This window comes from Fusarium poae, chromosome 3 (genome assembly GCF_019609905.1).
Source record: "Fusarium poae strain DAOMC 252244 chromosome 3, whole genome shotgun sequence".
Taxonomy (NCBI): Eukaryota; Fungi; Ascomycota; class Sordariomycetes; order Hypocreales; family Nectriaceae; genus Fusarium; species Fusarium poae.
Genome location: NC_058401.1, coordinates 7,891,448 through 7,918,849, shown reverse-complemented (window position 1 = coordinate 7,918,849; position 27,402 = coordinate 7,891,448). Strand labels below are relative to the sequence as shown.

Genomic DNA, 27,402 nt, shown 5'->3' with positions numbered 1-27,402 from the left:
TGTCGTTGACCAGTAGGTAGCAGCTGTCCACTGATCGAGATCTCCCTTGTTTCCATCACAATCTATTATCAATTTCCACACCATAATTACGACAGAAACCGCTCATTCAGAACGGAATGTCATCTCATGCAGCCTCGTCTGAATGAAGAACAAACTGGGTGGGGAAAATTTAGTATAAAATGCATGTTGGTTGACTGGTAGCGAACCTTTGTTTTCAGACATGGGGGGGCACCAACACTGTGGAGAAAAGATGCCTCGGTAACAGTAGGCAGCCACTGTTTAGAAAAGGAGAGATTTTTGGTGCGAGTCATTTCTTTTCACGAGACTACTCATGATCATATGTGTTGGTTCGAGGTTTGAAACCCATACAGATGCTCGTCCTGATGGTCGGAGGAAGGTGACATGATAAGATTGCAAAATGCATCAATAAATTTGGGAGTCTAGGTATCCTAGAGTCAAAAACAAATATTGACAGCTGTCCAGCTTTGCACATGAACTTTCATTTTACTGAAAAAGACGGTACATTTATCTCAATACTTAAGAAGCGAGATCTTATCTGTTGGAATTTTCGCGATCATAGTTATGGTCCTAGTAGTCATCATCCTCCCAAAAGAAACGATGTTCTGGAAGCTTTTCCATCAATTGATTGACTGCACGGAAAGCTTCCTCTTTCCTGAAAGCGTCAGGCCACCCGAATCCTCGATACAGTTGTCGGATGTACTGCACATCGAGATCTGTCTCCCACTCATCCTGTTGTGCAATTACTTCTTCTTCGGTAATTATCCTGCCCTCAGGTAGCTCATCGACAGGACGCTGCACCTCGATAGTGACTTTGCCTGGGCATGGTATAAGGGTGAGGTCTCTGTAGGCTTGTTTCAACCCATCAAAGTAGTCCTTGATATCCTCAGGCTCACTCTGTTGAAACTTGTTCTCTTCATCGGTGATCTCGCCATCCCTCACATTTAACCAGAGATGTCGTCCCCCAGTTTCGTGGCCAAGTGCGAGAGGGAAAACGTCATGAAGATCAATGAGTGTTTCGCGTCGCTTTGACCACAATTCATTGTCGACATTTACTCTCCAGTCCATTATATCAGGGATCTCCTTCTCTGGTAAAGTTGGGTAGTTGATAAGTCGAGACTTGTAGTGAACCCAATACTGGGACTCTGGATCCTCGAAGTAAGGGATTTGTTTCATCACCTCACCAACTTCATCTGACCTTGCGACATGATTAAGAAAAGGTTCTAAACCGGGCCAGCCATCAGGTGGTGGGGTTTTGAGGTCTTTAGGGTTAAAATAAATAGTGGTCAAAAATGTGTAAAAGTCTAAAATTATGGTTGAAATCTCTTTGGGGGAATATTTCATAGGCAGAGGCTCCATGATTTCACTGTAGAAAAGATAGTAGTTGGGTGTAGAATGCAAGGTTGATGTTGTGACTTGTTGTGAGATGGTCTTTAATAGTCATCCAGCCTGACAGGGGTGACAGGGGTGCTCAGTGAGTGATGCCCGATACGGAGTAACCACATATCAACTCGTGCAGGCAACAACCTGTTGGTCCAGGGGTTGGAGAAATTTTCATATGTGCTACTAGCTTGAATAGGACTCTATATTCCATTGCAATTCTCACATGGCAATGAGGAACCGAGGGACTTCTCTTCTATCATCATTTTATGTTCTGTCACCTTCATCATCTCTTCCGCAACAACAAAATCTCTCTCAACAAAAACCCATCAAGTACAAATCGAATATGAGAATTCGTAATTTTGTCTTTGTCATGCAGTTTTTAACTGCCAATGCTGCCATCTACGATTCTCTCTTCCCGACAGCGAGGCCAACTACATCAGACAACGGCATCGACTGCATGTTCGAAGACTTTTACCCAATCTTCTCTGCCTTGACTCCCAACGGAAGCCTATCAACAGCCCTTCTGTCTTACGGCGACAAGCTGATCAAGGACTGCCCTTTGACTGACGTCGACGTAATGGGCCTACCCACATGCCCATACCCAGCACTGTCAGACTGGTGCTCCTTCAGCGACCATGCACCTGCAACTCTCCTGCCTGAATGGTCATCCTATGGTAGCTCAGCTTCCTCGTGGTGGTCAGAGCACAGCTCCTACGCTGTAAAGTACGCCCATGTTTGCAAGAAGAAGTGGTTCAATCAGATGATTGGTGTTGTGTATGGTTCAGCTAGACTGAATAATACTATTCACTGGGGCGAGTGCTACGCCCAAGCCTATGCCACTGTGGACGGCAAGGTCACTGAAACATCGACATCAATCGCAAAAGCAACAACTGGTATGAAGGTCACTTCTACGGTACCTGAAGAGACCCGCACAACTTCAGAAAAAATCGAAGAAACTCCAAAAGAGGCCCAGGCTACTGCGAAGGCAGATCAGGGAGAGGAATCGTACGGAAGTCAGGTCAAGGCTCGAGGGGCTGGTATTTGGCTTATCGCTGGCAGTGGATTTGCAGCAGTTCTTTTAAATGACGTTTTGTAATAATTCATGATACGTTACATCAGTTGTATCGAGGTAGATCCAAATTCAGAAGTCTCAACCGTTCTATGCCACTTATGCATTTCGCATTAAGGTTTGAACGATGCTAGTATTTATTATAGGTATATGGTATTGGCCGAAACCCTAGCCTTCACAATGTTATATGAGTTTCAGTTGTATAATACATGGAATTTTAACTCTATCTAGGGCATACAATTCCGATGATCACCACTATTATTTGAAGATGTCCGAGGCGTAAGTCCCGAAGTATACATAAAAAATCAACTCAATAACGATGATCATCACATATTGATAGTGCCCCATTGTTAGAACGCTTACAAATATATTGGATAAGGCATCTGCAGTAAGTCACTATACACAGGCTTAAAGTATACAGAGTGGGAATAGTTGTAATAGGGACTCACTTTGACATTCTTCTCGTTTAGGAAATGAAATCTGTCTGTTTGAGACCTTCCTAATTGAGCATAAAGAATAGCGAGGTTAATATTCTGGCACATTTCCCTTAAAGGGACCCGTTTGTCTGGGGTAGTTGATTGTGGGGTAGCCAGCATTAGTGACGGCGGCAGGGGGGGTTCCCCGCGTTTTGATGGCCGAAGTAACTCCCAATCCTCGGGTCATTTCTGAGCGAGGAGGATGAAGACAGCAATTATGACGGTGATCTGGCACGGGAGTTGACATCGGCAATGCCATATATGGATCGATCGTAACAATATCGTCGATTTGAGGTTGCAGTGAGGTTGCCGTAGAGTCTTCTAAAATTGCATAAATAACCCCTCTGATGTTCTCAAAATTGGGTCCAACTACAGCATCAAAGCCAACGTTCAGCATGGCGTTGACAATATCTCGAGTCTCTTTTGAGCATTATCGTACAGCTCTGGGTATCGCCGAGACTGAACCACGAATCTCTTGGAGATTTGACGGTCCTGTTGCGAACTGGGAACAGAGCTCATACGACATTGAGGTTACCCGAAGTGTCAATAAGGAACCCAAATCATTTTCTTTCAACACTTCCGACTCACTTTACCTTCCCTGGCCAGATGCTCCTCTAGATGAAGCTGAACATGCATCCGTTAGGGTTCGCGCTCATGGTCTTGCCGCAAATAATCAACCCTCAACACCTTGGTCTGATTGGGTGTCTGTTGAAACTGGCTTGTCCAAGAAAAGCTGGGAGAATGTCAAACCAATTGCTTCAACTATCAAAGTTAATACGAGCGAACCGAAAAGGCCTGTATACTTCAGAAAGGACTTTGTAATTCCTGATAGTTTCGAATCAGCAAGGTTTTACATCACCGCTTTGGGTATCTACGAAGCCGAGATCAACGGGAAGCGAGTCGGAGATCACGTCTTGGCCCCGGGATGGCAGTCCTACCACCACCGTCACGTCTATGACACATATGACGTTACCAACCTTATTACGCCAGGCGCGAATGCGATTGGAGCACTAGTTGGTGAGGGATGGTATTCTGGCCGTTTAGGGTTTGAGGGAGGACAACGAAACCTCTACGGCAACTCTACAGGTCTCTTGGCACAACTTCACATCAAGTTCAAGAATGGTACTGTGTCCAAGGTGTATACCGATGAGACCTGGAAGTCAGGATTCGGACCAGTTGGGAATGGAGAAATCTATGATGGAGAATCTTATGACGGCACCCTTGAGGCTGAGATCAAGGGATGGTCAGAGCCCGGATTCAACGACGAATCCTGGTATGAGACTCGATTACTTCCTGCTGTCGAAGGAGAACTCGTCCCTCCAGATCAACCTCCTGCTAGACGAATTGAAGAGCTCAAACCAAAAGAGTTCTTCAAGTCACCGTCTGGAAAGCAGCTTGTCGACTTTGGTCAGAATCTGGTTGGTTGGTTGCGATTAAGAGTTGAGGGGCCTGCAAACACAACCATCACATTGAGACATGCAGAAGTTTTAGAAAATGGGGAACTGGGTATCCGACCGCTTCGAAAAGCCAAGGCCACCGACACAATCAAGCTTAGCGGAGAGGGGCCACTTGAGTGGGAGCCAAAGTTTACGTTTCACGGTTTTCGCTATGCTCAGATTGATGGGTGGCCTGAAGAGATACCGTTAGATGAAAACAGTGTTACGGCGATTGTTGTTCATACTGATATGGAAGAGACGGGATACTTCAACTGCTCACACGAATTGTTAAACAAATTTCACTCCAACGTTCGCTGGTCGATGAAGGGTAACTTTCTTTCTATTCCCACCGACTGTCCTCAGCGCGATGAACGTCTTGGATGGACTGGAGACGCTCATGCCTTTTGCCCAACATCCAACTATCTCTATGACACAGCCTCATTCTGGAAGAGTTGGCACAGAGATGTGTGGTCTGAAATGTCGGTCAATGACAGCATGGTTCCCCCTTTCTTCATCCCTACCGTTCCCACGGTGTTTGGCACGGTACCTATTCCTGCTGCAGTATGGGGAGACGTCGTGGTCTCTAACCCATGGAACATCTACCAAGCCTTCGGCGACAAAGGACTCTTGCAGGAACATCTTCCTCAAGCCCAAGGCTGGATAGATCAAGGAATACCCAGGAATGAGGCTGGCCTATGGGATCGGAAGTCTTTCCAATTCGGGGATTGGCTGGACCCTCTGGCCCCATCTGATAATCCCGGAGGTGCAACTACTAGCAAGTATCTGGTGTCAGATGCGTACTTGATCAGGATGACAGAGATTCTCACACAAATTGTTACTGCCCTTGGAAAATCGGATCTGGCTGTAAAATACGAGGCACAGCACTTGGATCTCAAGGACGAGTTTCGCAAATCTTGGGCGCCAGATGGAAAGTTGGCAAACAGGACCCAAACCGCTTACGCATTGTCTGTGGGCTTTAACCTTTTGAAGGATGAAGAACAAAAACAAAAGGCAGCGGCCACATTACGCGAGATTATCCGAGAGAACGACTATCTTGTCGGCACTGGATTCGCAGGTACAGCACCTCTCGGCTTCGCCTTGAAAGATGCCAATGCGACCGAAGACTTCTACAAAATGCTCCTCCAAGAAAAAGTCCCGTCATGGTTATATCAAGTAGTCATGGGTGGTACAACAACTTGGGAGAGATGGGATAGTCTTTTGGCGAATGGCACAGTTAATCCAGGCGAGATGACGAGTTTCAATCATTACTCTTTTGGGTCTGTTGCCAATTGGATGCATCAAGTCATTGGTGGAATTGCGCCCCTTGAGCCAGGATATAAGAGGATTGCCATTGCGCCTATTCCGGGAGGGAATATTACACATGCAAGCGCGAAGCTTGTTACTGGATATGGTACAATTTCGACGGATTGGAAGTTGACGGACGAGGGGTTCCATTTGAAAGTGAGAATTCCACCCAACACCAAGGCTGAGATTACCCTGCCTGGAATAGACAAGACGGAAAGTGTTGGTTCTGGGCTGCATGAGTTTCACCAATCTACCTAAACTGTCTCAACATAGTTAGTTTAGCTTACTGAAATCCATCTCTCCCCCTCTCTCGGGAGGCATTTCTGAGTCTTTAACAAGCAATGTTACTTTGTGCAATGTCATACTACATATTCTGGGAGTTGAAATAGAATGGATACAGAGATTTAAGTAGTGCATTTAGGGCTAGTAGCTTTTACTACTGTCTCCCTCTCGAGAACCATCAAGGTCTAGATGAGGACACTCCTTCGGATCGGCATAAAATGTTCCCCCAAGTTTCTCAATCATCTTGCAGCGCTCTTCCATTGTGAACGCGTTGTCAATCCTCGCCAAGCCCTTTCGTGCACATTGTGAAAAGTTGGTATTAAGGGTCCAAACACCACCACTGGCAGGCCAACCGACAAATAGAATTGGTGCATCTGGTTCTTTGTTCCGGTACTTCCGTCCGGCGCGTAGTTTGTGGTCAGGGTCACGATACCAATTGGCTCCTAGCTGGCGCATTTTGGCGCAGTGAGCTTCCTCGTTCTCAGGGTCGTCTGGTTTGTCCGACGGCTCGAATCGGTCAAGGCCCAAGAACTCGAGTTCCGCTACAGAGCAGAGACGTGAGTAGAAACCACCTTTGGCTGGCCAGCCATGCACAACGCCGCCAACGCTACCACCGAACTCGCATCGGGGAAACCATGTGACGCCAAAATCACCGTACCAGCCGCCTTCTGACAGCATTAGGGGAATGTCTCCGCCAGTTGGAGGATATATAATATGTTGTCTTGGTTCTTGAACAGCGTAAGAAATTTGAAGAAGAAAGGACGTCAGGGCGAGCAAGGCGTATCTGAACATTGAATCAGGATCCAGAAGTGACGAAGAAATAACATGCGGAAGTGTCACATTGTTGGTGCTCAAAGAGGGGTAAATATAAATTGTTGGTTTTTAGGAATATCAGATATTCCAGTCCCGTTGTTACGTCACAAAACGCTTTGTTCATGTCGCTGGAATTGAGCATGTTGGTTCTGCTTAACTAAACCTTGCATTTCGTTGGGTGAATATTACGTATCAGAAGGATGAGAAACCTGTTGGTCCCAGAAATAGAATTACAATGCAGACAGTCATAAAAAATATGGCATGACTTCTGACTAAATCTGAATCATCAGATCATATCATCCATAACTGCCGTTACTGCCAAGCCATTGTTGGTTGTGCTCTTCAGGAAATGCGGCGAGTCAACTTATCATCCGACCCACCAACCCCCTGTCAGTCGTTGGTTAGTTGGACTTTGAACTGCGTCGTATATATTAACATAGCCAACGCGTAAACTCTATCCGTAGATATGATCCTTCGCTGAGAAGTCTGTGAAATGGACAAGGGAGTAAAACTGGCCTGAAAAAACAGACAATTTAACTCTTTTCAAATACTTGGCTATCCTCACACGTCTCCCATTCGTTTGATGTTTGTAATGTAGGGATAAGATACTTAAAACATATTTATGAAATTTAGTTCACAGGGGGAAAAACGGGACAGTTAAGCGCCTGACTTTGGACCCCAATTGTATTCTGATATGTCACGCTGTTGGTTAGGTTGGTAAATAACTCATATGATTATATCTGAAACTTCCAACTACCAACTGCATAAATCCTTACATGTTGAAATGGCAAGGCATGTGAGGGATCTTTTCTTGTTCAAACGACTTAGAGATACTTCGGATCATATGCAAATGACACCAAACCTCAAGGAGTACTTTCAGTCTGCCTTGTACCATCCATCATGCATTTTGATTATTCAGTTGGGCGGTAAGGTCTGAGCATGTTGATATGTATTGCTTTCTATTGTTTATAAATAAACCATTGTCTCGCACCGTAACAATAGATGTCAGACACGACAACCTGCAATTACACAAGTTCTTATACACCTCAATCATGAGATCCCTTTGTTCCTTCTTTGTCCTGGTTGTTTATCAATTACTCTTTACCTCTCGATTCACTTTTGCTGCGCTATCTCAGGATCGTCAAGAAGCCATCGATATCTTCAAGGCGGCACTTAGGGATAGTCGCTATAACTTGACAGAGAAAGACGTTGGCGAGACTGCTACGAGACTGTTCGGATGGCAAGGATGCAGCAATTCTCAGAGGAAAGACATCTACTCTGGCTGGCAGCAATCTTGGAAGATGATGGATGCAGTACAAGGCAATAACTTAAACTGGAATGAGGCAGCGGCTCTCGACTATCTTGCTCCACCTTTCATCAATGAAGACAATTAAAAGGAGATTAAGAGTAAGTAAGTACCCTTTCTGACTATTCCGCTATATCTTTAATGCTAATTTATTGTTAATCAGAGATTATTAAAACCGTTTCAATAATCAGAGGTAAAAGCAGCTTGAACCCATTTAAATAGTGGCTTCATGTTCAATGCAATGACCCCGACAACCGTTGTCCTTATGGTCAGACCACCTCTACCGTTGCCTATGCCACTGACAAGGACCGTGATTCTGGATATGCGCGTATAAACTTTTGTCCACGGTACTTTAAACTACTAAATATTAATAATACAGTTAAAGAAAACAGTAAGAAAGACTTACCTCTTAACTATTAAGCTAATTTAAATAACTATATTAAAAATAAAGGTATATATATATATATATAAGCTAGCTATATTAACTCTATTATATTAAATTTTATTATATTAAAAATTATAATATTAATTATAAGTTTTTTCTTTTTTTTATTAAATTTTTTTTTTTTTAATTTTATAAGATTTTTAATATAATAAATTTTAATTTAATAAATTTTTTAATAATATTATTTTTATTAAATACTTTATAAATTATTAATAATTTATTTTTTTTATTAAAAATTATTTTAAAAATTAAAAAATAATTTTATTTAAAATATTTTACTTTTTAATATATTAATATTATTATTATATTTTATTTTATAAAAAACTTTAAAAGCTTTTTTTTCTTTATATAATAAAGATTTAAATTTTAATTTCTTAATTTAATAATTAATTATATAATTAAAAATATTATAATTAAAAATAATAAAAATAATAATTTAATTATTATTTATATTTATAATATTTTAATTTTAAATATTAATAAAAAAATTATTTTTAAAATAAAATAAAATATTAAATAATTTTAATTAATTTTTTTTATAAAAATAAAATTAATTATAAAAATTAAATTTTTATAAATAATTTTTTAATTTAATAAATAATTAAAATTAATAAAAATTTTAAAGTTTATTATTTTATATAATAATTATATAATTATATAATTTTATTAATATTAATATTAATATTAATATTAATAAAAAAATATTTAATAATTAATTTTTAAAAAAAATAAAAGTTTTTATAATAATTATTATAATTTTAATTTTATAAATTATAATAAATACCTTTAAATAAGATTTATATTAACTAATATTTAAATTTAAAAATTATATTTTTTTATAAATTAATTTTAAATATATACTTTAAGACTTATATTTTAAAAATTACTTAATAAAAGCTATATTAACTTAATACTAAGTATATATTCCAGGACAGACCTAGTTTTATAAGCTGCTTTACATTAACTAGGCCTTAGGAGTATTACCTGGATAGCATATTCATAATATTTCTGCTTACTATTATAACGACAATAATTCCTACCAGTATACAGGTCTCTGTATCGCTGAGAGAACTAAAGCACTCGCCCGCCATAAGTTCAGCCCGTCATTTTTCATTAGGCGAAACGCTGATAGCTTCGCCATGTATGCGATGGCCAAATATGTGCAGAAGGCTATTGGCAAGTATCCCCACCTTCCTTTAGCGATGGAGCTCGATAGTGTGGATGACGGCCCTGGTTTCTTTGTGTCTGGTGGCATTATCATTGACCTTGAAGGGAAAGTGACTATTGCTGGATCACAAGATGATGATGACACTTGCCATCTATACGGGGGCCAGGAAATTCCAGAAGAGGACGTTGTCCCATTCAACTCAAGTGCATGGTTCTGGGATAGATCCGTCTACCCCGAGGATTACCAACGCCAGTTGCGAGGCTGGATAGCTGATGCCCATCCGTATCAAAATCGGGTACGCATTGTTCTAATGCAAACTGCAATGGGACCGCTGTGGATGGCCTTCCAAGATACGCCTGATGACCCGATTACAGACTTTTGTTCTGCAAAGATACTTTCCCGCATACTAGCTGAGGGGGATGAAAACGACTTGAGGTTTCCCACAGAGCTTCCAGCCTTTGACGCACACGAGGCCAAAGGGTGTGTTTACTCTGGTACTTCTGACCTCGTGGGTGGGATGACATGTGAGGACGGTGCTTCGAACATTCGTTGTTGGGAGGACCCTGGGTGGCGCGAGATGTCTGAATGTGTGGGAGGAAGGTATATGCTGGGTATTAAGTGTGACTGGAAGTGATGTGGAAAAAGTTGGGGGCCTACTGTCTGAGAACAGAAGAAAGATGAAGAATATTGTGTTTTCTCTTGAAGACACGGCGATGCAGTTTCAACTTTGGAAATAATCAAACAAGTAAAAATAAGAAGAAACATATATGTGTGAGTATTACTAAAATGTATGATAATAACTAAAGGCTTTGATTTTATAGCAGCAAAGAATAGCGTATCTCTCCTTGACTTCATACCTAGAACTTGATTATCTCTTTGAGACATCAACCTAGCCTCAATGTTACTGCATCAGTGAAACCTTAATCCGTCTCGATAGGGATAGGAACAGGTTCTCCTCGAACAAGCGAAATGCTATCGAGGAAAAAGTTGTAATCAACGGCCTCGCTGACTTTGATGGTAATGCAAAGATCCGTCTGGTCAATGCTTGGGCCGACATATGAAAAGGTATCCGACACCTCGTTGAAAGTATTATAACCGCGAACTCCTAACTCCCCAGAGTTGGATACTCCTTCAATACTCAATATAATCTTGTTCGCATCATCCTCGCAAGTGACAGTGTTTGAACCAAACGAGAGAATACATCTTTGAGCGACAGACGCCTTGAAGGTGTACTCAAAGCCCTGCTCGATGGCGACGCGTTGACAGACTTTGGCGGTAGAGTCAATGAAATTTTGAGGTAATGAACTACAAAATGTCAGTGCGGAACAAGTTCCAGGGTTAAGGGAATACGTACAGGCTCTGGCTTCCTTCGGCGGCAAAGCTATCAAAAGAAGGAAGAGTTCCTTCTACCTCCCATGGCTCGAGGGGAAAGTCTTCGAATCCACCGTTCTGTACAATGTTGATAGTCTCAAGGGGAGGGCCAGCAGTAGTCGTGGTTACTTCAGTTGCTTCGCTTGTAGCGGCGGCGGAAGTTGTAAAGGTCTCGAGGGTGGTGGGCGTTTCTGAAGACGTGACAACGGTGTCGAACCCAGTGGTGGTCAGAGTCTCTTGAGACGTTGGGTCGAGAGTGGTTGAGAGCTCAGTAGAAAGAGAGGCTTGCTCAGTCAGAGAAATCGAAAGTGTGACCGAAGATTCAACGTTGGTTTCAGACTCAGTCACGGTTGTAGTCTCTTGAGAGGTCAAGGCAGAAGTAGCTGTTGCGATCGTAGTAGAGTCGGATCCAACATCGGTTGTAGTGTCGACGCCACTGACCGATGTTGTTGTTGGTCGTGGATGAGGAGCGCAAGCCTAGAATTAATTAACTTTAGAATATTTGTAGCATTCGATAACACTTACACGAGCGGCAACAAGGCCAGCGCTCAAGATTAGAGAGCCAAAGGTAGTAGCGACACGCATTGCGACAGATTTGCAGTATATAAAGAGCGACTGAAGGACAAAGAGTGTGGATGAATGCGGTAAGAGAAGAGAAGAAAAGGGGGAAGACAAGAAAGCAGAGGGTTTGTTATTATAGTCAGGTCATGTCAAGATGAAAGCTGAATAGCCTAGACTAGTTGAAACTATTGATTTCAAGATGCGCTAATTGAACAGAACTGGCTAGCAATTCGATAGTTTTCATGACCCCTGTATTTATGCTTCTTTTGGGCTGAAACCATCGGTCCAGGCACGAATGGTCGCTAATTCGTTGCCAGTCGGTGGGGACAGAGCATATCAATTCCTGTATATCCGGGCACTCAAGGTGGTAGACTGGCTGGAGAGACGACCGTTGAGTTTGTTCGCTTTGAACTCGACTTCAGTCAGCCGACTGGGTTAATACGCGAACTGGCGAACAGAATTGTTATTGTCGATACTCGTAACTTTAAGCTCTTATTGCTGTTTCACATCTTCTATCTAGTTGAATGGAAATTGGGTCAATAGTCGGCAGTTGAACATTTCTTTTATTAGTGAACCCGGTGAGATAAATATTTCGGGCAAGGCAATCAACTTGAGTATCAATGCCCGAAGCGATCATCCATCGGATAGCTGTTTATTCGTTTTTTTATTTAAACTTGAACTGTAGCCCAAGTTTCCTGAAAATTATCTCAATTGCGAACGTGATGACTGTCTTGCTAGACAGATAAAAATAAATTCAAGACTTACCCTCGAGCGTTATTCAATAAGTGCGGGGTACTTTTTACACTTTTGATAACCCCACTACAGTCGCGTCATTAAAAGTGAGACATCGCTTGACATGTCGCTTCACATTATCAGCCCAATATTTTAACACTCCTTCAACTTTCAATCATGCCAGATCACTTATGCTCAGACTGCTTGTCGTTCCAAGACTCTTTGAAAACCTACAGTTATAAGTCTAGTAGTCAAATCCTAAAGCCAAACATCACGTCTCTCGAACAATCAGCCAAGCAGGGTTGCGAACTATGTCGAGTAACCTACCAGTCTTTGATATATGCTAAAGGTGTTTCGTTCCAAGACACTGAGGCATCGATCAAGATTACGACCAAAGACTCTGTATTCTACCCGGAGTCGCCAGAAGACCGTTTTGAGATATTGTCAGTCGATGTTCAACAACTAGGTTACACGGACAGCACGTACCTGACCGTCCTGTTCAATGACGGAGCGCAAGAACAAGCTTTTAAAACATATAGTGAACTTATAGGCCGGATTCAGGACACCACTACAGATGAGGGCATCGAAAACCTTGTTCGTATAACTTCAAAATGGATTCAAAACTGTCAAAACACACACAGTCAATGTGGACATCAGAACATCCCGAATAGCATCAATCGTGTGCCCACCAGACTCATCGACGTTGGGACAAGTGACGATACCCAACCTCCAAGGCTCTTCATCCCTAGCCACAACCAAGCTTCTAAAAATCTCGAATATGTCGCCCTGAGCTATGCTTGGGGTCCAGTTGACCACCATTCGATTAAAACGACTGCATCTAATCTGCAACAAATGCTTGTGGCTTTACCTTTCTCTCGACTCCCACAAACTATACGCGATGCGATCATCTTTACCCGCAAACTGGGCTTCAAATACCTATGGGTTGACGCACTATGTATCTTGCAAAGCGAAGGACCTCATGATACAATCCACCAACAGGATTGGTCGCGTGAGGCCACTCGTTTCGGATACTATTACCAAAATGCAGTTGTCACAATTGCAGCCACTGGCGCTACATCTTCGGCCTGCGGACTGTTTCTATCACGTCCTGCCTTGGCATTTGATCCAAAGCCTGTTATCCTCCGAAGGGAAATGACTCCAGGCAAAACCAGAGACATCTCTATTCTCCCAATACTCCCGACTTGGACCACAGAGATCAGGGATGTTCCTTTATATGAAAGAGGCTGGGCTATTCAAGAGCGAATCTTATCGGCACGAGTTGTGCACTTTGCAACTAACATGGTCTTGTGGGAATGTCAAGAGTGTCGAGCTACAGAGATCGATCCCATGGGGTCACGTCTAAAGGATGCACATAACGGTATGGTTCATGAGGAGGTTTCAGATTTTATGCCAATATTTAGATATTTGCAAAGGAACGGCGAGGGAGCCAGTCAAGTGATACGCGAGTGGTATAGTTTTATCGAGGGCTATACGGCTGCCAAATTCACTTTTGTGGGCGATAGACTCCCTGCTTTATCTGGAGTTGCGTCTCTCATTCAAAAATATATCCCTCAGAGATATGGAGCGGGATTATGGGAGTCGGCCGTCCCAGAAGGATTGGCTTGGCTAGTCGAAGACGATATGATTGAGGGTACCCCGGGTCTTACTAATATATCTGGAACGAGAAAGGACTTGCAGCTAATGTTGCCATCTTGGTCTTGGGCTACAAGTAGAGGACCTGTGCGATTTGTTTCATCGCTGGATACTTGGGAGCTTCTGCTAAAGATGGAAGACTGGGAAGTCGAGTCGACAGGAGTGGATACTTCTGGACAGATTGTCAAAGCGCGACTTAGAGTAACAAGTGCGTTTAGAGTCTTGAGTGCCTTAGACCTGGGACTCAGCCCTTATTCGGACCGGGCAGCTGGGTTTGAGTCGACAAAGATGCAGGCGAGTTTCACACGCGCTGCTTTCATGGATTCGGGTTCAAATTGGCATGACGTATATGCATGCATACTACTAGGGACCGCCTATCTTCCTCGATATGTTCGTACAGAAGGAGTAATAGGTTGCGCACTCATTCTAGAACCAACTGGTCGCTCAAGAGGAAGCGTTGAGGAGTATCAAAGGGTTGGATTCTCATGTCTTCCATTTCGGGATTGGTGGATGAAAGACATTCAACAAAAGACAATTGAGCTGGTGTAATGGATCGAACTGTGCAAGTTAGTCTAGTCTAGGATGGGCACCAGGGAATTTGGCCCCGAGAATCAAAAGAGACGGAAATGGTAGGCCAGTTTATGCTTCTTGAGCCACACTTGAGACTAGTTTTATCTACTGGACCTCGACAAGCTCTGCAAAACTTGAATACTTGGTTTCTTCCATCCACAATAATGACCTGTACAGAATAGCAATCTGTCATCAATGTAAAACTTCACTAACAGGTTAGGCCACTTTAGAATGATAAGCAGAATCATCCGAAACATCGGCCCCAGTCGCAACTGAGTAATACACCTTTGGCGGACAGTTAAACACGAGGCCAGGATGGGCCATAAACAGAGAAAAGACAGCCACGACAATTAAACTATAATAGGCTATTAGTAAAAGTTAAATAAGTATTAATAAAAGTAAAAAAACTTATATTCCCTTTAATATAATAAAGAGATTTATTATATTAAATTTTATTATATTAAAAGCTATAGTATTAATTATAAGCTTTTTTCTTTTTTTTAAAAATTTTTTTTTTTTTAATTTTATAAGATTTTTAATATAATAAATTCTAATTTAATAAATTTTTTAATAATATTATTTTTATTAAATACTTTATAAATTATTAATAATTTATTCTTTTTATTAAAAATTATTTTAAAAATTATTTTAAAAATTAAAAAGTAATTTTATTTAAAATATTTTATTTTTTAATATATTAATATTATTATTATATTTTATTTTATAAAAAGCCTTTAAAGCTTTTTTTCTTTTTATATAACTAATAAAGATTTAAATTTTAATTTATTAATTTAATAATTAATTATATAATTAAAAGCCTTATAATTAAAAAAAAATAAAAATAATAATTTAATTCTTATTTATATTAATAATATATTAATTTTAAATATTAAAAAAAAGATTATTTAAAAAGTTATTAAAGGCTTTAAATTTTTTTAATTAATTTCTTTTTTTTAAAATAAAATTAATTATAAAAATTAAACTTTTATAAATAATTTTTTAATTTAATATATAATTAAAATTAATAAAGATTTTAAAGTTTATTATTTTATATAATAATTATATAATTATATAATTATATAATTTTATTAATATTAATATTAATATTAATATTAATAAGAAAATATTTAATAATTAATTTTTAAAAAAAAATAAAAGTTTTTATAATAATTATTATAATTTTAATTTTATAAATTATAATATATATCTTTAAATAAGATTTATATTAATATTTAAATTTAAAAATTATATCTTTTTATAAATTAATTTTAAATATATACTTTAAGATTTATACTTTAAAAATTACTTAAGAAAAGTAATAAAGAAATCTTTATACTTAATTAACTCTCCTTAGTAATCTTCTTTAAGCTTATTAATATAGAAGATATAGTATACTAGAGTTATTAAGACTGCAATAGTAAGAAAAGTAAAAAATAGCTTATTCTTTAAGCTAAGGGTTCTTAACTTCTTATGTCCTAAATATCTAATTATATAATCTATAAATAAGATATTAAATACTATAAGCTATTATATTAAAAGTTATAGTATTAATTATAAGCTTTTTCCTTTTCTCTCTAGAAACTTCCTCTTTTAACTTTATAGGATTTTTAATATAATAAATTCTAATTTAATAAACTTTTTAATAATATTATTTTTATTAAATACCTTATAAGTTATTAATAATTTATTCTTTTTATTAAAGATTATTCTAAAGATTATTTTAAAGATTAAAAAATAACTTTATTTAAAATATTTTACTTTTTAATATATTAATATTATTATTATAACGTACATGATAAGCGGGTGCAACAGACAAGCGAGTGCAACAAAAAATCCCGCAATTTACATCTTCTCAACTTAATCAATTAATTTTCAACCACCAAATATGCCAGACCCAAATATTGAGGCTAGGATTCTTCTTGCACTTCGTGCCCTTCAAAATGACCCAAAATTAAGTCTCCGACGCGCCGCAGGCATCTACCAGGTCCGTTATTGGACTTTATATCGCCGACAGAAGGGTATCCTTTCTACGCGTGATTCTATCCCAAAATCACGCAAACTATCTGATCTAGAAGAACAGATCATAGTTCAGTTCATTCTCGATCTGGATTCGCGAGGGTTTCCCCCGCGACTGCGTTGTGTTGAGGAGATGGCTAACCGATTGCTCGCCGACCGCGAGACGCCGCCTGTCGGCAAGCGCTGGGCCTCTAACTTCGTCAAGCGACACAAAGACCTCAAGACGCATTTCCCCCGTAAATATGACTACCAGAGAGCCAAATGTGAAGATCCGACCATTATTCGCAACTGGTTTAGGCTCGTAGCAAATGTAATTGCGAAGTATGGCATCCGACCTGATGAAATCTATAACTTTGACGAGACTGGCTTTATGATGGGCGTTATTGCGAGCGGAATGGTCGTCACAGGTGCTGAAAGGCGTGGAAGACCAAAATCAGTGCAGCCTGGAAACCGGGAATGGATTACAGTCATTCAGGCGATCAATGCCGAGGGCCAAGCGATCCCGCCGTTCATCATAGGTGCGGGCCAATATCACCTCGCCCACTGGTACCGAGAAAGCAACCTCCCGGGCGATTGGGCTATTGCGACGAGTCCTAATGGCTGGACAGATAACGAGATAGGCCTCGAGTGGCTAAAGCACTTCGACCGGTGTACTACCAAGCAATCAAAGAATCGCTATCGTCTCCTGATCCTCGACGGACACCAAAGTCACCACTCGGTCGACTTTGAGAGATATTGCAAGGCAAATAAAATCATCACGCTTTGTATACCGCCTCATTCGTCTCATCTGCTGCAGCCTCTTGATGTCGGGTGCTTTGGCCTGCTTAAGAAGGCTTACGGGCGAGAAATCGAGCATTTGATCAGATGCTCCGTAACCCACATTTCCAAAACCGAGTTCTTGCCGGCTTTTTACACCGCCTACCAGGCCACAATGACAGAGAAAAATATTAAAGCAGCCTTTAGAGGAGCCGGACTTGCTCCTCTCGACCCAGAAAGTGTAATCTCGAAGCTCGATGTGCAGCTGCGGACTCCAACGCCTGTGGAGGAGGTAGTTAGCCCCTCGACCCCTTGGGTCTCAAAGACCCCAAAGACTATCCTTGAAGCCGACTCTCAGCTTGAATATCTTGAAAAGAGAATCAAAAGGCATAAAAGTAGCTCTCCAGAGTCAATTCTAGAAGCATTGAGGTCTTCTTCCAAGGGAACAAAGATAGTTATGCATAAGGTTGCCTTATTAGAGGCCAGGGTCCAAGATCTTGAACAGGCAAATAAGATACTAAGCCGGCGGCGGAGGGCAAAAAGAACCCGGCTACAGAAAGGAGGGGTGATGACAGTAGAGGAAGGAAGGCAAGTAATTGATCAAACGGATGTTGATGCGCAGGCGGTGGCTGGACCATCGAGAAGTGGTGGTCAAGGAGGGCCTCCGCGAATGAAGGAAAGGCGCTGTGGAGCGTGCGGCAAGACAGGACATAATGCAAGGACCTGTCAGATACTTGTCGCTATGTCTATGGAAGAATATAGCGATTAATTTTACTTAATTAATAGTCTGTTGTGTTTTTATTGCTATTTCTATCTGAGATGTTGTGATGTTGTGTTGCACTCGCTTGTCTGTTGCACCCGCTTATCATGTACGTTACAACTTCTTCAACAATATGACAAGAAAACAACCAACTCATACATAAAACATTGATCCTCGGTGAAACAACACAGTTTACGATTTTGTCAAATCTATCACTCCTTCGAAGGAGACTCCGTTTCGGGCTTCCTGCCATATACAACGTAACTAATAGTGCTCAATCAGTAAATCTATTCACCAACAATACGGACAGAATTTCAGTGACCACTCACATTGGGATATAAGCATGAACATTTCGGTCTCGGATCTGTTTCCTCATGGCCGAGCAAAGAACCATGACTTCATCAGCGCTCCATCCCAGGAACCTTGTGAACAGCGCAAGCAAGAGACCCTCGAGTCCGTTGTTCATGTTAGCATAAGACCATTTCCCAAGCTCCTTGTGGTGCCTGTCCTTTGGCCACTCGTTGATGGGCCACTTGTACTTCTTCTCGACAACGTCAACGAAGCCGGCTTTCTCAAAGAACTCCTTGTACTGTGGCGCGAGGTTGATGGCGCGTCCGGCTTTAGCGCTGGCTTCGATGCTCAGCTTGCCGGAACGGACAAGGGCGCTATCTGGTAGGAGAGTTCCGTCGTCACAGGCGATGGGGTAGGTAAGGTCTTGCATTTCGAGGTAACCACCCGGCTCGAGGTTTCTAGTTGATATTGTTAGGGAAATTGATACCTAAACGAACCATGACGTACTCGTAACTGTTTTTGATGAACTTCTCGGTGTTGGCGAAAGACCCTGTCATGGTACGGGCGAAGATGAAGTCGAATGGCTCAGTCCAGGTCCATTCTTTCTCAAGGTCATCGATTTCGAAAATGCAATTGGGCGGCACCCTTACGATCTGTCAGTATGTGGCAGTATGAACGGTGGATGGGCACATTACATATTCGGTTGAATAGGACTAAGGTCAACACCGATCACCTAATTCATTTAGTCATGTATAAACCACAACACGGGGTTATTTCTACCTTGGCTTCCGGATGATCATCAGCTGGCAACATGATCAGTTGTGTCTTTATTTGTCAATGTTGAGTGAACTAACCGTATTCGATAGCCCAAAGGCCAGTACCAGTACCAGCGTCAAGAACCCGCTTGGCGGACCCTTTGATCTTGGGGTTAAGACCGAGTTCACCGTGAAGCGTCAAAAGCCAAAGATTGTGCTGCAAATCTGTGTCGTCTTGTCAGCGATGGTTTTACCTTCACTTGATCTTGTGGACATACCAAGTCGATCACTTTCGGATTCATCATTAGGAAAGTTATATTCTGGTTAATTTGTCAGCTTGTATCTCTTGATTTTCCCACCTCGTAGGTAAATACTTACTCCCAGAGCTCATAGCGTGATATGTACGGCCATTCTCCTCTTGGTACTGCAAGACGCTTGAACGGAGTGACTCCAAGCTTTCAAGGTCAGACTGCGGCCGTTTAGCTTACTACTCAATTGGAACCGACCAGAGTCACATGAGACCGGGACTCAGCGCTATGAATAACTTACGCCCGAAAAGGTAGAGTCTGTGTCGGCATCGTCAAAAACGTCGGCGGCCTGCTCACAAATTAGCATACTGTTATGATGTAGTTTAGAATGGCGTTACATACCAGCGGCTCGTGTGCTTGTTCAACCTGTGCAGTCATGATACCCTATTGTCAATTAATAGCGACAACTATGATCAAGTTAAAGAAATCAAACTCGAGAGGGGAAGAGGTATTTCACTACGCATAATCAGGTGACCCAAGATCCTACGGGAGCTGGTTCACGTTGGGAAGGACGTAGGAAAAGACCTCCGGTCGGTTCATGCAGTTTTGGCCTGTTGAGGAGCTTATTCCCGATGCATCTCCCCGGCGCAGCCCATGTCATGAACCAACAGTCCCACTGCCAAGACCCATGCAGCGCCATTGTTACAAGTGGTTGGATAATTTGGCCATGTTCCCTGCCACCCGTGTGCGAACCAATAGTTCCGCAAAGGCCCTGGAAGTGTCTATCCATCCTGGTTTTAAACCAAGCTTTTATTGCAGCATGCTGTTTCCAAATAAAATTCATCATACAATTTTTATAGTAAAATACTTATAACAACCTTACAAAACCAATATTCACCTCCTCTCGCTTGAATCCCCCATCTCATGGACCTGTGACTCGTGCCCTGGTGCTTCATAAACAGGCGGCGGCCCAAACACGGACTGTCTGCCATCTGACTGTAGCGGAGAGATAGCAGACTCCGGCTGAGTATGAGGCGAAGCGACCATCTTTGAGTCAAGCATACTCGGGCCCATATTCTGTGGAATAAAATTCATGACTGGTGGATTGATAGGTCCTTGAGTAGCCACAGTCTTGTTTCTCTTTCTTCGGAGAATGAAAAAGATACCCAGCATGACCAGACCGATAAGAGCAACACCACCGACAACTCCTCCCACGATGGCTCCAATGGGCGTCGGGCTACTCTTGGCATTGCCATCGTTTGAAGCTGATTTTGTAGATTCAGCTACTTTCGTGATCGTGGCGGGTTCTTCGGGCTCAGTCGCTGTTTTATCCGCCGCTTCTTCTGAGTCTGTTGTTGCAACCGCAGCATTGCCAACTCTCGTCTTGAAATTGGGGTTTTTCTGACCATAGAAGGTGTGCTCGGCGCTCTGCTCCGTTGTCAAAGATGAGGATGCACATCTGTAGTCTCGTATACCGTTCGGGAAAGCGTAAGTTCGGCAGTATGGCATGTCAGAGTCAGTACTACGAAAGAGTGTCAGTCAATGAGGTCAATCATTCTGGAGCATTGAGCTTACCACAAAAGATTCATCGTATCGCTCTGGCAGACATCGTTGCAGAGCGTGGGATCGACTGCCTTGGAAGACTCGTAGCAGTTGACCTTTATCTCTGTTCCGCATTTGATAACGCCCGCGTCCTTTTGAACAAGAGCCCATGCGCACACTTCTTTATTTGTGCAAGTAATTGGTACACCGATCTCTGCTGAAAGGTAGCCACAAGTCGCATCAGGTGCGCTGGTGACGGTCACGTCAAATGGAGAAGAAACCTCTTGTCGTTCTTGAAGCTCACGTCTCTGGAGTAGCTGTATTTGATCCAGAAAGTCCATGGGGTCAGACGTGATTTCCGGCATACTCGGCATCAGCTGTCTCCCAGCGTGCCCTGTTACCAGAGCGCTGACGGCGAAAACCGTAGTTCCAAGAAAGAGGATCTCTCTGAGAAGCAATGCCTGATACATGATAACTGCCAAAGCGGGTGAAAGGTAGAAGGGTTAAGAGGAAAGAATCAAGAAAGGAAAAAGATGTACGAAGAAGGAAATTTACGACGCAGTTGGAATGCCATGAATACTTAAGTGATGGTAAACCACGGTAAGACAAAATCCCATGACAAGAACGCTTAGGGCTGGAGACGATTTGGGGCTCGGCCAGCCTAGCGCAAGCCCAGCGCAAGCCCAGCGCAAGCCACATCTCTTATCGAATAACTTATATCTCATACCTTGATTCTATGATTGGCAGTCAAGGAGACTAAATATTACACTTAATTCAGCCTCCGCCATCTGGTATGTAGTTTCAAAAAATAAGCTCTAGCGTCCTCCGTCTCTCCTCGGAGGGGCGCTGGAAAAAGAGGGTAAGAGGATCTTGAAATGGTCATTGAATAGAGATACGTACATCGTTTCCGGTAGCCATTTCCATGCTAGGAAATTAGCTTGCGATCGAGTTACCACTTTTGCCCTCCTGTCAAACGTGTTAAACGATGGTCTGGTGGCGAAGGCGCAGAATGCAACGAGCGGCTGAAAATATTAGCCGCAGACTAACTGGAGCTAATACGAACGAAGAATGGATGGGCTAGACAATAACTAGTCGAAAGGTGCTGCGATAATAAATTGATGACGGATCTAGGTATGCAAAGTAAAAGTCTACTTACTATTTACTATCAGTAAGACTGCCTTGGAGGAGGGTTTTAAGATAGTCTATGTCTAATTCCTCAAGCTTATCCCCCTTGACCAACCATCCACAAGACTCAACAAGAGCTTGAACCTCGCGTTGTAAATCTTGAACTGTATCATATTCAAAGCGCCAACATTTGTGGACAATCTTTCCCATAAACTCATCCTCAAGATCAGGCATCCAGTCTCGGTCTCTCATCAAACGTGCAGTTTCTCCGAGACCGTGACCCATTCCTTCACCTGGCACATAAGATGTCATGATACCGTATATCAGTTTACCAAACATGAACATATCAGTCCCAAGTGTTGGATCCCGCACCATCCGCGATAGTGGGAGTGACCTTGGCGAAAATTCATCGTCGGTGAGGAATCCACCAGCACACAACCCGCCTGTTGATGGATCACGAAACTCTGAAGCTATGAAGCCTGCTAGCGATATGTCTAGGGACTCTGCGGATAACCAACAGCTCTCCTCGAGAAATTCACCATAAGCTATGTTATGAGAGTGTATTAACACAAGGGCCGAAAGCAACTGCAAGCTCCATTGGTAGGCAAGAGGCAGAAACTCCGGCTTGATGCGATCGTTAGGAGATGGGGCTTCAGCTCTGATAGTGTACAGTTTGGACGTGTATTCCTCAAAGAAATTGAAAAGTGAGCCATAAGATGGTTTTCGGAGTATAGGAAGCCCTGTCCAAGCGTCTCGACTGAGTAGCCTGTATGTCCGATAAGGAGACTTCTAGCATGAAGGATTCAGAAAGACTTACGGGACTATTCTTGGATGCTCTTTACCAATCAGGTCATAAGCGAACAAAGTCTTGAAGCAATCCCAAGCCTCTGGATCGTCTCGCCACGGGGCATCCGGCCCGTCAATTTCCCTGTCATCCCAGAATCGACAATCAGGCACAAAAATGACAGAGTCCGTATCTCTTGAGAAAACGTGCACAGGCCCAATGGAGATTTGTCTCGGCAGGTGAACACCTCGTGGGTCAGTCAATGGGATGGTTCGGGGACCTGTTGCGACCTGGCGGTAGGTTGTTAGTGATGCTCGCACGTAACCTCGAGCCATAGCGAACCAAAAAAAGGTCAAATAAGCAATCGGCGGTGACTGGTGTTGGTTATGCTTCAAGTTTAGTTGGGGGTATTTTCACTTTTAGTACAAGAGCGCCCCGAATATTTATCCGGATAGGTCTGACTTGCTGTGGAATTCAGCATCAGCCGACGCCGTCTAAGGCCTCTAGTTTTTCTCGCCCCTCCTGTGAGTCCTTGGCATCTACATTAGTGGGAAACAAGAACGTGGTTAATCCGCTGTAGACCTGAAAGGGTGGGGGCGTATCAAGGAACTGGAGAAAAGATTTCATAGATATAAGAACATCAGGAAAACCCATCTGTTCGTAGCAATGTCGCAGGCCACTTCTGTTTAGAGTCAAAGGTAGATACTAAACCACCACAGTAAAAAAGTCGACGCCATTGCAATGCAACATGAGTAAACATGTTAGAATTTCCATGATGTGTCCAGTCCAGTACGTACTATCTCTCACATTAACTAATTAGGTGAATGGGCGACTTTGAATACACCAAGGGCTTAATCCTCTCCATCGCTCTCATGCTCGGCTGGTACATCAATGCCAAGCTCCCTTAGATAATCCGCGATTTCTGGCTTCTCCTGCACACATTGCTCAAGAGTGTCTTCATCAAGAGTACTGGCATCAGCCCCATGACTCAGTAGTGTCTCGACAGAATCAAGGCTTCCGTCAACAACTGCAATAGATAAAGGTGTGTTGCCTAAATTGTCCTCAGCCAGCACATTGCTGCCAGCCTCGACAAGAGCTTGGAGTGTAGGATTTTCGTTTTCAATCTCTGCAGCCAGATGCAGGGCCGTTCGTCCGTCACTGTCCTGCGCCTCCAGGTCATCCCCGCGAGCTACTAGCGTTTCGATCAGCAGTTTCGGAGCTGCTAGATGCGCAGCAAGGTGCAGCGGACTATACCCAGGAGTGAAGCATCTCCATCGCTCTTCATCTTGTTCGAATTCGTCATAGCTGGCCTCGCTCTGGAACGGACATGCTTCAGCTGCTTGCAGATATGACTCAATAGACCCTCTTCGGGACGAAAGGCGCAGAAAGTCTTCAACAAACGTTTCTGGGGTAGTTGTTGCTAAACTGGGGCTTAACATCCTGGCGGCATACCAAAGATATCTGTTCTGTTGCAGGCGTTCTTTCAGAGCGGCAGATGAGGTACAGGCACCTTGGACGAAGATGTCGGATGATAGATATCGCATAAAGGCGGTGATACTTCGCTTCTCGTAGTCGAGAGTGAAGATTGTACGTTTCAAGTAATTGCCGAAAAGTGGTGATACAACCCGCATAGACTCATCGTCTTCACCATAGTATACAAGGCCTCGGCAACCTTGAAAAACTTCTGTAGCTGTGAAATCTTTATCACCATTCTTGATCTGCCATTCTTCCAAGGCTTGGAGTGCCATTGGCATCGTGAAGATGTAGCCAGCTTCAGAGGCTTTAGTCAAATGGTATAAAACGCATAAAACCATATCTGCCCACTGCGAAGCGAACATCTGTATTGCAACCCCTTTGCATATTACGTCTGTCTTATCTGAGGCAGATGCCTCTCTGGAAGCAGTCAGAAGCTGACCAAGACTTGCAAGGAGCTCTGATGCAGGCATTTCGATAGGCCAAGCCGGGATAGGAAGAAATCTACTGAGAGTTAACATCTCTATACATGTGTTATACAAAATACTCACAGGCCATCAAAGACTTGTACCAGATCGTAGATCAATTCCCCTCGGCGTAGGGATAAGTCTTTGGCTGAAATGTCTCGGAGTGTTTGAATGATGTACATGTCCACGTCCATGTCATGTGCTCTAGAAGGGATATCAAGAACTTGATGCGACGCTGAGAAACCAGCAGGGGGCGCATTTCGGCTAGAGAATAGAACCCAAAAGACTTGATCGGAACCACTCGGAGTTATGGCAAGCATCAAATCCTCCAAAGCCGACGCGGTGACGCTGTTGGCGCCATCGAAGATGATAAGAACCTTGGCAAATTCTGACGCGACAAGGTGGAGAAGTTGATAGAAGTCATGGTCGTCAGGATAGGGAATGTCAGCCATATTCACTAGTTGTTCCAGAACACCTGATGTGTTGGGCAGCTGTGATACCAGCTGTCTCAGAACAGATGTCAAAGCATGGCCAAAGTCGGCGAGATTATTCTGTACATGGTTCTGTTGGAATTCGACACAAGCAACCGCATTACCTTCCGCTTCTTGTGTTTCGTGCACGTGATCTGCGAGGCGGGAGCTGCATTTGTGATTAACAAGTGATCCTCGGCATCTTGAGGATCAACTAACCATAGGAACGTTTTACCAGTCGCAGCTGAAACGACATTAGCTAGAGTAAGTTCTGAGGTTCATATGACACTCACATGGTCCATGGAGCCATAAAAGGGGCGGACGTTGACTGCGTAGCCATTCTTTGATTCTTGGGTCGTCGAGAAGCCATTGGCATGATCCTGGGATTTGAACACGCTTGAGATGATTGCGCCGACTTTCTGATAGATCACCAGGACAGAGTCTCCCGAGCAGCTGATTTCGGTCAACTTTGGACATCGTGGACATCGTGGCCAGGTTTGCTGTAATGTCGATCGTATTTTTTCAAGATGAAAAAGAAAGACTGATCTCCGAATTGTTGGCTTTGGCTCTGCTGACTTGGGGCGGCTCGGAGGTAATAACAATATCACAGTGGGGCCATGCACGAGAAAGAATGGCTACTGCCTAGCGAAGGCTGAGGGTTAGTAGCGTATAAAATCCCTCTAACCACTAACCACTGTGCAATATCATTCCATACACAAGAAATGCTGATCACAGGAGAGTTTAACGGATATAAAGATCTTCACGGTGAACTTGCCTACTTTCAGTAACTGCCGGCTTTCTTTTTGTCTTTTTCAGGGAAGTATATTGGCAATACAGTAAGCTGAAGCAATAAATCACATATTCAGTAAGATGTCAGCTGAGCAGACAGGGATTAAATACGCTGCAAATGCCGATCTAGATCCTCATTGGCGGTATCGTATACTCCATATACGCTCGGATACGCCTGTATACGCCGCAGCCATGCTGCATACCTATAGTTGGATACAGTTGAGAATTCATTAGATTGAATATCCAAAAAGACAAGAGAGAGATAATATTCATTATGGAGGTCGCCCTAGTCTTTACTATTATAGCTATTAATTCTTTTACATTCCTAAATCTCTACAACGCTTCAAAATACTTCATTAATAAAACGACACTGAATGCTATAGCACAATATAAAATCTACCATTCTACTGTTATCCAGTTGTAGCTAATGTTACTATCAAGGGATAGGGCGTATTCTTGTGTCGTATAATACCACCTTTGTCCATCTCCGCTGTCTTACATGTATGAACTGCCGTGAGATAATCCCAGCCCGTTTACTGTATTCAGTCACCGGACCAACTCTCTTTCTAGGAAAACTGCAGTTGCTGGTTTAGGGAGCGAGGTCATGGCGCAGAAGATACGCAAGGTCGTTGAAGAAGTCATACATATAAAAGGTGCCGTTATTTCACCATAAGTGCAGTGATTTTGAGATTCAAACACTCAAGCCTCATTCAATCCTCATACAATATTTATCCAATATGCATCCTCTCCGCAACATTGTCTTTCTGATCAGCCTTTCAGGAGCAGCTCAGGCTGCTCTTGTAGGCGCACGATCCACCGAGAACTCTGGTATTGAAGTTGCCCAGCCGGATAGTACGTGGTCCAAATCACCATACGAATATCACAAGACTAACACCAGCAGGTTCCGAAGCGCAGCCACCTCAACTCGTCCAGCGCGAGAACGACGACGAGGAAGACGATGATGCCGAGGCAGGCTTCGCAGGCAATGATGGCACCGCTGTGTTGGCAGAGCTCGACTCCCGAGCTGTTAAGTGCTATACCAGGAGTCGACCTAAGAAAAACTGCTACCAATCGCAATGCCCTGGGAACAAGCAATGCAAGGTCAATGCAAGCGGGAATTGTGTGTTCAGATACACGCAAAGCAAGAGGCCATTTGGTTGCAGCCAGTGCCTTTGCTACAAGGCTAGTGGTTAAGGAGAAAGGGTTATGAGATCTTTTGGATTTGGATATTCAACATCATCTATTTCCCAATACTGGAGGGCTACTTTAGGAACTGTTCTTTGTTTTCTTTTCAATTCAACTATCCGTCCCATTCTAGAGATTATTTTCAATTACTAT

General features: G+C 42.7%; 12 protein-coding genes across 12 annotated transcripts; 6 read left to right on the top strand and 6 right to left on the bottom strand.

Moving 5' to 3' along the window:
- Window positions 1-588: 588 nt before the first annotated feature.
- FPOAC1_010090 (uncharacterized protein) lies at window positions 589-1,377 on the bottom strand (the record flags this gene model as incomplete). Its single annotated transcript, XM_044854486.1, has 1 exon — window positions 589-1,377. The coding sequence occupies one exon, from the start codon at window positions 1,375-1,377 to the stop codon at window positions 589-591; it is 789 nt and encodes a 262-aa protein (XP_044707156.1).
- Window positions 1,378-1,744: 367 nt separating this feature from the next.
- On the top strand, window positions 1,745-2,497 carry FPOAC1_010089 (uncharacterized protein; the record flags this gene model as incomplete). Its single annotated transcript, XM_044854485.1, has 1 exon — window positions 1,745-2,497. One exon carries the CDS (start codon window positions 1,745-1,747, stop codon window positions 2,495-2,497), a length of 753 nt encoding a protein of 250 aa, XP_044707155.1.
- Window positions 2,498-3,341: 844 nt separating this feature from the next.
- FPOAC1_010088 (uncharacterized protein) lies at window positions 3,342-5,945 on the top strand (the record flags this gene model as incomplete). Its single annotated transcript, XM_044854484.1, has 1 exon — window positions 3,342-5,945. The coding sequence occupies one exon, from the start codon at window positions 3,342-3,344 to the stop codon at window positions 5,943-5,945; it is 2,604 nt and encodes an 867-aa protein (XP_044707154.1).
- Window positions 5,946-6,110: 165 nt separating this feature from the next.
- FPOAC1_010087 (uncharacterized protein) lies at window positions 6,111-6,761 on the bottom strand (the record flags this gene model as incomplete). The annotated part of the gene is made up of 1 exon (XM_044854483.1): window positions 6,111-6,761. One exon carries the CDS (start codon window positions 6,759-6,761, stop codon window positions 6,111-6,113), a length of 651 nt encoding a protein of 216 aa, XP_044707153.1.
- Window positions 6,762-7,834: 1,073 nt separating this feature from the next.
- Window positions 7,835-8,176, top strand: FPOAC1_010086 (uncharacterized protein; the record flags this gene model as incomplete). The annotated part of the gene is made up of 1 exon (XM_044854482.1): window positions 7,835-8,176. One exon carries the CDS (start codon window positions 7,835-7,837, stop codon window positions 8,174-8,176), a length of 342 nt encoding a protein of 113 aa, XP_044707152.1.
- Window positions 8,177-9,672: 1,496 nt separating this feature from the next.
- Window positions 9,673-10,335, top strand: FPOAC1_010085 (uncharacterized protein; the record flags this gene model as incomplete). Its single annotated transcript, XM_044854481.1, has 1 exon — window positions 9,673-10,335. One exon carries the CDS (start codon window positions 9,673-9,675, stop codon window positions 10,333-10,335), a length of 663 nt encoding a protein of 220 aa, XP_044707151.1.
- A 286-nt stretch (window positions 10,336-10,621) lies between these two features.
- Window positions 10,622-11,657, bottom strand: FPOAC1_010084 (uncharacterized protein; the record flags this gene model as incomplete). The annotated part of the gene is made up of 3 exons (XM_044854480.1): window positions 10,622-11,006; window positions 11,056-11,549; window positions 11,598-11,657. 3 exons carry the CDS (start codon window positions 11,655-11,657, stop codon window positions 10,622-10,624), a joined length of 939 nt encoding a protein of 312 aa, XP_044707150.1.
- Window positions 11,658-13,217: 1,560 nt separating this feature from the next.
- Window positions 13,218-14,567, top strand: FPOAC1_010083 (uncharacterized protein; the record flags this gene model as incomplete). Its single annotated transcript, XM_044854479.1, has 1 exon — window positions 13,218-14,567. One exon carries the CDS (start codon window positions 13,218-13,220, stop codon window positions 14,565-14,567), a length of 1,350 nt encoding a protein of 449 aa, XP_044707149.1.
- A 3,765-nt stretch (window positions 14,568-18,332) lies between these two features.
- Window positions 18,333-19,852, bottom strand: FPOAC1_010082 (uncharacterized protein; the record flags this gene model as incomplete). Its single annotated transcript, XM_044854478.1, has 10 exons — window positions 18,333-18,384; window positions 18,450-18,869; window positions 18,919-19,056; window positions 19,107-19,144; window positions 19,192-19,214; window positions 19,266-19,391; window positions 19,445-19,486; window positions 19,545-19,635; window positions 19,716-19,763; window positions 19,817-19,852. 10 exons carry the CDS (start codon window positions 19,850-19,852, stop codon window positions 18,333-18,335), a joined length of 1,014 nt encoding a protein of 337 aa, XP_044707148.1.
- Window positions 19,853-20,308: 456 nt separating this feature from the next.
- Window positions 20,309-23,200, bottom strand: FPOAC1_010081 (uncharacterized protein; the record flags this gene model as incomplete). The annotated part of the gene is made up of 5 exons (XM_044854477.1): window positions 20,309-20,936; window positions 20,990-21,417; window positions 21,857-21,881; window positions 22,113-22,847; window positions 22,899-23,200. The coding sequence occupies 5 exons, from the start codon at window positions 23,198-23,200 to the stop codon at window positions 20,309-20,311; spliced, it is 2,118 nt and encodes a 705-aa protein (XP_044707147.1).
- A 516-nt stretch (window positions 23,201-23,716) lies between these two features.
- FPOAC1_010080 (uncharacterized protein) lies at window positions 23,717-25,761 on the bottom strand (the record flags this gene model as incomplete). The annotated part of the gene is made up of 4 exons (XM_044854476.1): window positions 23,717-24,842; window positions 24,890-25,444; window positions 25,495-25,519; window positions 25,569-25,761. The coding sequence occupies 4 exons, from the start codon at window positions 25,759-25,761 to the stop codon at window positions 23,717-23,719; spliced, it is 1,899 nt and encodes a 632-aa protein (XP_044707146.1).
- A 1,040-nt stretch (window positions 25,762-26,801) lies between these two features.
- On the top strand, window positions 26,802-27,258 carry FPOAC1_010079 (uncharacterized protein; the record flags this gene model as incomplete). The annotated part of the gene is made up of 2 exons (XM_044854475.1): window positions 26,802-26,916; window positions 26,966-27,258. The coding sequence occupies 2 exons, from the start codon at window positions 26,802-26,804 to the stop codon at window positions 27,256-27,258; spliced, it is 408 nt and encodes a 135-aa protein (XP_044707145.1).
- Window positions 27,259-27,402: the final 144 nt, after the last annotated feature.